Genomic DNA, 10,138 nt, shown 5'->3' with positions numbered 1-10,138 from the left:
CTGCTCTGCCCACGCCCCTGGCCCGCGTCCCTCCCCGCGCCCGCCCTTCTCCTGGCCCGGAGGGGCCGCGGCCCCGGGGGGCCGGGCCGGGTGGGTTGGGGGCGGGCAGAGGCGTCGGCGCTGCCCCGGCGAGGGGCCGAGGCGGCGGGGCGGGCAGGAGCAGGAGCAGGGGCAGGGGCAGGGGCAGGGGCATGAGCAGGATGAGGCTGAGGCTGAGGATGAGGATGAGTGCGGAGCGCGGGTCCGCTGGGCTCCTGTGCGGCTGGGGCCGGGCCCTTGGGCCCCGTCCGTCCCCGGCGCGGCAGGGCGCGATGGCGCCCGGGCTGGGGCCGTGGCTCCTGGCCTTGTCCTTGGCCGCGGGGCCGGCAGGTGAGAGGCGGGCGGGGAGGGCAGCGAGGCCGGGGCTGGGCCCGGGGCTGGGGCTGCCCGCGGGCGGCCCTGCCCGTGCCGGGGCTGCGGGGCTGCGGCTGCTCCCGCGGCGGGCGCGCTGTCGCCTGGCGCTCGCCTTCCTGAGCGGGGGAGCGGGGAGCGGGTGGCGTGGGCGGGGGAGAGGCAGGGGCAGGGTCCGGGGCAGGGGGAGGCTGTCGGGCAGCGGGTCGGGCCGCAGTGTCGGGAGCAGGCGCGGCTCAGCCCCGAGGAGGGCAGGCGGGGCACTGCCCCGGGCGCGGGGCTTTGGCGGGAGAGAGGGGGGTGGCGGCTGGGGCTGTGCCGGGGCGGGGGGCGGCGGGGCGGCGGGTGAAGGTCCTCGGGCCGTGGGCGCGCCCTGCCCGGCTGCCCGCGCTCTCCGTCCGCAGGGGTGTGGGCGCAGCTGAGGCTGGTGGAGGCCGGCGGAGGGCTGCGAGCGCCCGGGGACTCCGTGATCCTCTCCTGCCGCGGATCAGGCTTCACCTTCGAGTATTATGATGTTCTGTGGTACCGTCAGGCACCCGGTGGCACACTCGAGTGGGTGTCCTACATCAGCAACTACGAGGGTAGTACCAAGAATTACGGGGCAGCAGTGGAGGGTCGAGCCACGGTGTCCCGGGACAATTCCCAGTCCGAGTCGTCTCTGTCCCTGCGTGCCCTGCACCCCCGGGACTCTGCCCGCTACTTCTGTGCCGTTCACACAAGGACAGGAAATCCAGCTGAGCTTGAACAGAAAGGTGCTGGGGCCCAGCTCAGGGTGTGGGAGATGCAGGGCAGGAGAGTGCTGGTTCCAAGGGGCCTCCGGGCTGTTCCCAGAGGGTGAGGGGTCATCACTGTGCACCGCAGGTGTTCCTGGCCTTTCCTGCACTCTGCAGGAATTCTAATTTATTGCCAATTAAATTAGAATGAAATGGTGAGAATGAAAATATCCCAAGCCTAAAGGAACCTTCCTTCCTCTCTGCCCTCCTTCTTCCCAGGCTCAAGTTTACTCCTTCATTCCTTTCCTTTCCCCGAGAGGCACAGGGTGCAATGGGAAATGGGATTTGGGGTCAGTTCATAACATTTCATCTGCATTGCTCCAGCTGGATGCACATAAATCTACGGGGCCCACTGGCATTCATCCGAGGGTACTGAAAGAGCTGGCCAATGTTATCACAGCACCTATCTCCCTTATTTCTCAATGGTCTTTGGAGTCTGGAGAGGTCCCAGACGACTGGAAGCTGGCAAATGTTGTCCCAAGTTTCAAGAAGGGAAAGAAGGAAGCCCCTGGTAATTACAGGCCTGTCAGTCTCGCTTCAGTGCCTGGTAAAAGGATGGAGAAGGTTATTCCAGGAGTTACTGAAAAATGCTCGAGAGACAGCGCAGTCACTGGTCATAGCCAGCACAGGTTCATGAGGGGAAGGTCCTGCTTAACTTCATGTCTTTTTATGACCAGGTCACCCATCTAGTTGACCGAGGGAAGCTGTTAGACGTGGGGTTTTTTTGGATTTTAGCAAAGCTTTTGAAACTGTCTCTCAGCGTGTCCTTCTGGACAAAGTGTCCAGCACGCAGCTAGACAAGTCCGTAATACGTTGGGTGAACAATTGGCTGATGGGTCGAGCTCAAAGAGTTGTAGGAAATGGGGTTATACATCCAGCTGGTGGCCAGTCACCGGTGGGGTTCCCCGGGGCTCAATTTTAGGGCCAGTGCTCTTTAATGTTTTTATAAATGATCTGGACGTAGGAATCGAATGTACGTGAAGTAAGTTTGCCGATGATAGTAAACTGGGAGGAGCTGTAGACTCCCTCGAGGGTAGAGAGGCCTTACAGAGAGATCTGGCTAGACTGGAGAGCTGGGCAGTCACCAGCTGTATGAAATTTAACAAGAGCAAGTGCTGGATTCTCCACCTGGGACAGGGCAATCCTGGTTAAATGTACAAATTGGGGAATGAGAGGCTGGAGAGCAGCCCCTCAGAGAGAGATCTGGGGATTGGGGTTGATGGCAAGTTGAATGAGTCAACAGTGTGCCCTGGCAGCCAAAAGAGCCAACCGTGTCTTGGGGTGCATTAAGCCCTGCCTAGCTAGGTGGTTGAGGGAGGTGATTGTCCCCCTCTGTACTGCACTGGTGTGGCCCCACCTCGAGTACTCTCTGCAGTTTTGGGCACCTCAATATAAGAAGGACATCAGACTATGAGAGTGTGTCCAGAGGAGGGTGGCCAAGATGGTGAAAGACCTCAAGGGCAAGACTTACAAGGACCAGCTGAGGTCACTTGGTTTGTTCAGCTTGGAGAAGAGGAGGCTGAGGGGTGACCCCATCAGTGTGTTATTGACATTGTTCTCATCCTAAACCCAAAACACAACACTGTACCAGCTACTAAGAAGAAAATTAACTCTATCCGAGCTGAAACCAGGAGAGGCCTCAAGGGGAAGACTTAAAAGGAGTGTCTGAGGTCACTTGGTTTGCTCAGCTTGGAGAAGAGAAGGCTGAGGGGTGACCTCATCGCCCAGGGGTGACCTCATCACAGTCCACAAGTTCCTCAAGGCAGGCAGCAGAGGGGGAGGTGCCAATCTCCTCTCTCTGGTGACCCGCGATAGGACACGAGGAAATGGAATGAAGCTGCATCAGGGAAGTTTCAGACTGGACATCAAGAAAAGGTTCTTCACTGAGAGGGTGGTCAGTGACTGGAACAGTGTCCCAAGGGAAGTGGCCAGGGCACGAAGGCTGTGAAAGTGCAAGGAGTGTCTGGACGATGCTCTTAGTCGTATGGTTTAGTTTTAGGTAGTGTGGCGCAGGGAGCTGGACTCGGTGATCCTTATGGGTCCCTTCCAACTTGAGGTATTCTATGATTCTAGTGGTTCTATTATTCTATTAATGATACCATTCTCTCAACATGTAATGGTTCTGTCGTGGTCACATGAAGTTACTGTGTGTAACGTGTGAAGTCCCACTATCTCTAGACGAATATTACCATGAGGTTCATGGACTGCTGGTAGACTACAAGAGCAGTTTTCCCATTTCATGGGATGTTACTTGATCCTGCGCAGCTTTTAAGGTACAAGTCTGCTGATGTGCAGAGGACAAAAGAGGCTCAGGGTGTGCATTGGATTTCCATGGCAGTTTACAGAGAGACACCCGTATAGTCACAGCCCATTCCCGACATTCTTCAATGTTGATGTTATAAGTAGATGTAGAGGGGTCTACCCATGGAATAATTAATCCTGGAGATACGGAGCAGCTGTGACTTTCACAACTTGGCCGTTCTTGTTTCATAGCAGCTAGTGGCCTGCTTCGATGTAAGGAGGCTGTGTAGTATTATTTAGGCCACATGCTCTGGCATGTGCCCATGCCAGCCCCGCATCCCGTGGTCTACATGCTGGCCAATGCTGCTAAGGCAGCTGTTTGCAGTCTGAGCTCTGTGGGTGCCAATGTGTGGACTTGCTTTGCCACCAGCGGACCGACCAGTTTCTGAGTGGGCTTTCAGAATCTGACTGCCCAAGGGACAGTCCCTAGAGGGTTCCCCCTCCCAATCATAGCGCTCCAGACACTTCTTACTTCATGCAATGTTTTGCATGCTCTGAGTGAACTGCTAGCTGTAATTCTTAGCTGTTTGGGGTAATCAAGGGCATGTACACTGCAACTGCAAGAGAGATGATATTCGATTCCTTTTCAAGGACTTTCCCATGTGAACTTGGCAGCCATAGCATGATGAGGCACTACGGATGGCATACAAGTATTCTGATTCTGGGGATTATGTGGACTCCCGTGCATGCTTAATCGTATCCCAATGTAAGCAGGGTCTAGAAAAACCTATTCATACTTTGTGTCATCAGTCAGATATCTCTCTGCTGAGCAATGATGCAGAAGTCTCTCATCGCCCTTCCACATCCAGTTTGAAGCTATCCTTCTGGGCTGAGCAAGAGGTGTAACAACAGTTCAATTAGCCAGCTATTGCAGCAACATAACAGTTACCCAGCACCTGGAGCTGTATGAAGATAAGAACATGCATCAGGGTTGACACCACATGGATGAGGGGAAGGATCACCTCCCTTGACATGCTGGCAACAGTTTGTCTAATGCAGCCCAGGATACCATTAGCCGCCTTTACTGCAAGGGCACATTGCTGGCTCATGGCCAACTTGGTCTCTATCACAACCCCAAGGTCTTTTTCTGCAAAGCTGCTTTCCAGCTGGGTGACCATAGCCTGTCCTGGTGCTTAGGGTTGTTCCTCTCCAGGTGCAGCAATTTGCCTTACCACTTGTTGAACTCTCAGAGGTTCCTGGCAGCCCATTTCTCCAGCCTGTCGAGGTCCCTCTGGATGGCAGCACAAACCTCTGCTGTATCAGCCAGTCCTCCCAGCTTGGTGACAGCTGCACATTTGCTGAGAGCACATGCTGTCCAGTCCTCCAGATCATCATGAAGATGTCAAACAGGATTGGAGCCAGTATTGACCCCTGGGGTACACCGCTAGGTGCCAGCCTCCAACTAGACTGTGTGCGACTAATCACCACCATCTGGTCCCAGGCATTTGGACAGTTTTTGATCCCCCTCCCTGTCTGCTCATCCAGTTCATCAGCTTCTCTAGGAGGATTTTAGGTGAAACAGTGTTGAAAGCATTCCTGAGGTAAAAGTAAATGTCCTGCTCTCCCCTCATCTACAAAACCGGTCATTTCCTTCTGGAAGTTTATCATCTTGGTCAAGCATGACTAGCCCCTTGTGAATGCTGATGACATTCTTGTCCTTCAAATTCCTGGAAATGGTTTCCAGGACTAGTTGCTCCATCACCTTCCCAGGGCTCAAGGTGAGGTTGAGCAGCCTGTAGTTCCCTGGTGGAGAACAGAGAGCTGTTTTATGAACATCCCAGAAAAAGGGGAAGGAAGTTATAAAATCCTCCATCTGATCTGATGCTGGGAACGCCGTGCTGGTGCAGCATCAGGTGAGCCACTCCTTATCGCACATTGCACGGCACATTGCACCGATCCCCTACCCTGGTGATCTTTGCCACTATTGTAGTGTTCAGAAACTGTGCAGAAATCTGTTAGGAGCACGGTGTTGTAGAGGGAAAGCATGTTGCTTCATTTGAAAAGAAAGCCAAAGCTGTTCCAGTGACATCATTGCTGCTGCCAGGTTGTTGTGGATTCGAGGCTCTTCTGCTAGGAGTAGCTGGCTAAGTCCTTCCTTGTGGTGGGTTAACCCTGGCAGGCAGCTAAGCCCCACAGGCTGCTCAATCACTAGCACCTCAGCAGGATGGGGCTGAGAATCAGAAGAAGAAAAGCGAGAGAAAACTTGGGTTGATGTAAAGACATTTTAATAGGTAAAGCAAAGTTGCATGCAAAAGCCAAGCAAACTAAGGAATTAATGTACTACTTCCTGTCAGCTGGCTTTCACTGCTGAGCATGATACCATATGCTATGGAATATGCCTTCGCTCATTTCGGGCCGTCTGTAGTGGCAGTGTCACCTCACAGCTTTTTGCCCACCCCCACCCTACTCGCTTCCTGAAGCCAGAAATGTCCCAGCTGCGCCGGGCCGAGGCAGCAGCCCACTTCCGCAGGGCGAGAAGCCGGGAGAGCGTGGGAGCCGCGCTGGGAGCCAGGGGCCAGGAGCCTTGGGGTGGCGGGGCGTCGCGCTCCTGCTCTGCCCACGCCCCTGGCCCGCGTCCCTCCCCGCGCCCGCCCTTCTCCTGGCCCGGAGGGGCCGCGGCCCCGGGGGCCGGGCCGGGTGGGTTGGGGGCGGGCAGAGGCGTCGGCGCTGCCCCGGCGAGGGGCCGAGGCGGCGGGGCGGGCAGGGGCAGGGGCAGGGGCAGGGGCAGGGGCATGAGCAGGATGAGGCTGAGGCTGAGGCTGGGTGCGGAGCGCGGGTCCGCCGGGCTCCTGTGCGGCTGGGGCCGGGCCCTTGGGCCCCGTCCGTCCCCGGCGCGGCAGGGCGTGATGGCGCCCGGGCTGGGGCCGTGGCTCCTGGCCTTGTCCTTGGCCGCGGGGCCGGCAGGTGAGAGGCGGGCGGGGAGGGCAGCGAGGCCGGGGCTGGGCCCGGGGCTGGGGCTGCCCGCGGGCGGCCCTGCCCGTGCCGGGGCCGCGGGGCTGCGGCTGCTCCCGCGGCGGGCGCGCTGTCGCCTGGCGCTCGCCTTCCTGAGCGGGGGAGCGGGGAGCGGGTGGCGTGGGCGGGAGAGGTAGGGGCAGGTGTAGGGGCAGGGGCAGGGGCAGGGGGAGGCTGTCGGGCAGCGGGTCGGGCCGCAGCGTCGGGAGCAGGCGCGGCTCAGCCCCGAGGAGGGCAGGCGCGGGGCTTTGGCGGGAGAGAGGGGGGTGGCGGCTGGGGCTGTGCCGGGGCGGGGGGCGGCGGGGCGGCGGGTGAAGGTCCTCGGGCCGTGGGCGCGCCCTGCCCGGCTGCCCGCGCTCTCCGTCCGCAGGGGTGTGGGCGCAGCTGAGGCTGGTGGAGGCCGGCGGAGGGCTGCGAGCGCCCGGGGACTCCGTGCTCCTCTCCTGCCGCGGGTACGGCTTCACCTTCCAGGATTTCCATGTTCTGTGGTACCGTCAGGCACCCGGTGGCACACTCGAGTGGGTGTCCTTCATCGACATCTTGGGTAGTACCAAGAATTATGGGGCAGCAGTGGAGGGTCGAGCCATGGCATCCCGGGACAATTCCCAGTCCAAGTCGTCTCTGTCCCTGCATGCCCTGCACCCCCGGGACTCTGCCCGCTACTTCTGTGCCGTTCCCACGGAGGCAGGAAATCCAGCTGAGCTTGAACAGAAAGGTGCTGGGGCCCAGCTCAGAGTGCATTAGATGTGGGGAAAGTGAATGTTGCCAGGGGCGAGGAGGGGGCAGGTTTCAGGGCTGTTCCCAAGGAGTCAGGTGCCACCACTGTGCACCGCAGGTGTTCCTGGCCTTCACTGCACACTTTGGGAATTCTAATTTATTGCCACTTAAATTAGAGCAGAATTGTGAGTAACAACAAAAAGCCTCCTTAAAACACCTTGCCCCCCCTGAATCCCCGCCGCTTCCCAGGCTGAAGTTCAGTCCTTCATTCCTGACTTCTCTCCGTCCTGTCCCCAAAGTGCGTGGGGGGAATGGGGTGTGGGGTCAGTCCACAACACGTCATCTCTCCTGCTCCTTCCTCCCTCCCATGGTCTGCAGTCCTTCACCAATGGCTCCAGGGTGGCTCCTTCCCAAGGGCCGTAGTCCTTCAGAGTAAACCTGCTCCAGCCTGGGCTCTCCACAGGCCCCAGTTCCAGTCAGGGCATATTCACATGCTCTGGCATGGGATCTTGCACAGGCTGCAGGGAAATCCCTGTTCCACTGGGGTCTCTTCCGCGGGCTGCTGGCCGATCTGTGCTCTGGCATGTGGAGGGTCTCCCACTCCTTCACTGACTTGGTGTTTGCAGGATTGTTTCTCACACTTTCTTCCTCACTTCTCACATTGCTGCACCCAATTTTGACAACTCTTTAAATACATTGTCTCATAGGCACTGCCATCTTTGCTGCTGGGCTCAGCTTATGCCAGCGACGGGTCTGCTGCCGAGCTGGCTGGAACAGGCTGTGTCGGGCATGAGGCAGTCCCTGGCCTCATCACAGAGGCCATCGCTGCAGCGCCCGGCTACCAAAACCTTGCAGTGGAAACCCAGTGCAGGAGGGTCACAGCCCATCTCTGTGCCCAAAGGCTCTTGCAACCCTGTTTTCACAGAATGGTTTAGGATTGAAGGAACCTCCAGAGGTCACCTGGTGCAACGCCCCTGCTCAAGCAGGGCCCCCTACAGCTGGTTGATCAGTGCCATGCCCAGGCAGCTATGGAATACCTCCAAGCATAGAGACTCCACAACCTCTGTGCACAACCTGTGCCAGTGTTGAGTCACCCTGACAGTGCAAAAGTGTTTCCTGATGTTGAGAGGGACCCTCCTGTGGTTTACTTTGTGCCCATTGCCCCTTGTGCTGTCACTTGGGAACCACTGGGAAGAGCCTGGCCCCGTCCTCTTTGCACCCTCTCTTCAGGTATCTCTGTACATTTGAGATCCCCTGACGAGCCTTCATTTCTCTGGGGTAAACAGTCCCAGCTCCCAGCCTTTTTTAATAGGAGAGCTGCTGCAGTCCCTTTGGCATCTTGGTGGCCCTCTGCCAGACTCTCCCAAGTTGGTCCATGTCTCTGTTGTCCTGTGGAGCCCGGAACCAGTCGCAATACTGCAGGTGGAGCCTCACCGGTGTTGAGTAGCGTGGAAGCATGACCTCCCTCGCCCTGCTGGCAACACTCCTCCTGGTGCCACCCAGGATGCCATTACCTGCCTTTGCCATTCTGGTGGGTTAACCTTGGGTGGCAGCCAGATGCCCACCAAGCTGCTCTCTCACTCCCCTTTCGCAATGGACAAGGGGAGAAAATAAGATGAACATGCTCATGAGTCAAAATAAAGACAGGTAGGCTGCTTACCAATCCCAGGCACAGCGGACTTTGGGAAAATGAATGTATTGCCCATAAAAACTAGAGTAGGCTAAGGAGAAGCAATGACAAGAACACCTTCCCCCAGCCACCTCTTATGCCCAGGCTCTACTTCGCTCCTTCATCCCTGAGTCTTCTACCTCCTCCGCAGCCCAAACAGTGCAGGGAGTTGGGGAATATGGGTTGGGGTCAGTTCATAACACTTGTTCTCTGCCACTCCTTTCTCCTCCCATTTTGCCCCTGCTCTGGCCTGAGGTCCCTCCCCCAGCAGACAGTCCTTCATGAACTGCTCCAGTGTGGGGTCTCTCCCCAGAGGACAGTCCTTCAGGAACAGAGTGGTGCAGTGCGGGCTCCCACGGGCCACAGTTGCTGCCTGAAGAGTTGCTCCTGCATGGGCTCTCTGTGTGCACCAGCTTCCTTCAGGGCACATCTGACTGCTGTGGCGTGGGGTCTTGCATGGGCTGCAGTGTGGCTGTCTGCTCTGACGTAGGCCTCTGTGGGCTGCAGGGGGACAACCTGTTTCACCATGGTCTCCAGGGAATCTCTGCTCTGGCACCTGGAGCACCTCCTCCCCCTCCTTCTTCACTGACCTTAGTGTCTGCAGAGTTTTTTATCTCACAGCTCTTCATACTTTTCTCTCTCACAGCCACTGTGCAGTGGTTTTTACCTCTCTTGTAAATATGCTTTCACAGAGGCGCCATCAGCTGAGCTGATGGGCTCAGCTTTGGCCAGTGGTGGATCCTGTTTGGACCTGGCTGGAATCAGCTGTGTCCGTGTTAAGGGAGCAGCAGCCGCCCGAGCATTCACACACCATCCCGGGAGTCTTGTGATGTGGATCCCTAGGTCTCTGATGGGCAAGACTCCTCCTGTTAGCACCACTACGCTCTGCCCCTTGACCCACATACTGTTGACCATTTTTCACCAATACTGTAATTTGCAGGCTGCCTGCAGAAGCTGCCAGCCCTGAGAGTGAGAAAGCCTCTACCCATCATTGCCCAATTGATTTCCTTCCCCTCCACTGTCTCCAGGAACCCTGCCTCCAGCAACAAGCTGTGGCCAGCAGTGGGTGTCTCAGGCTCCAGGAAGCAGCCAGTCAACCAGTCAAATGGGGATGCATGTTATTCTCATTCCTTGTGAAGCCGGGCTCTGAGTTTGTGTACGGAGCAGTACAACCCTGTCACATGCATATGTAGCTGTGTCTGCAACTTCACAGAAGAACCATAAGATCTAACAGAAGATCAAACAACATCAATACAGCAGATGCCAGAAATACAGCTAACATAACCGTGCTGCATAGCTCCCCGTAGTCCTCTGTGTGCTACTGTTTTACCTGCCC

At 57.2% G+C, this 10,138-nt stretch overlaps 1 protein-coding gene across 1 annotated transcript; it reads left to right on the top strand.

Moving 5' to 3' along the window:
- Positions 1-295: 295 nt before the first annotated feature.
- LOC309599919 (uncharacterized protein) lies at positions 296-7,160 on the top strand (the record flags this gene model as incomplete). Its single annotated transcript, XM_082331822.1, has 3 exons — positions 296-369; positions 795-1,142; positions 6,787-7,160. Exons 1-3 carry the CDS (start codon positions 312-314, stop codon positions 7,158-7,160), a joined length of 780 nt encoding a protein of 259 aa, XP_082187948.1. The 5' UTR covers positions 296-311.
- Between the last annotated feature and the right edge of the window lie 2,978 nt (positions 7,161-10,138).

This window comes from Platalea leucorodia (genome assembly GCF_965183815.1).
Source record: "Platalea leucorodia genome assembly, chromosome: 22".
NCBI lineage: Eukaryota > Metazoa > Chordata > Aves > Pelecaniformes > Threskiornithidae > Platalea > Platalea leucorodia.
The sequence above is the reverse complement of the archived record's forward strand: the minus strand, read 5'-3'. Positions and strand labels throughout refer to the sequence as shown.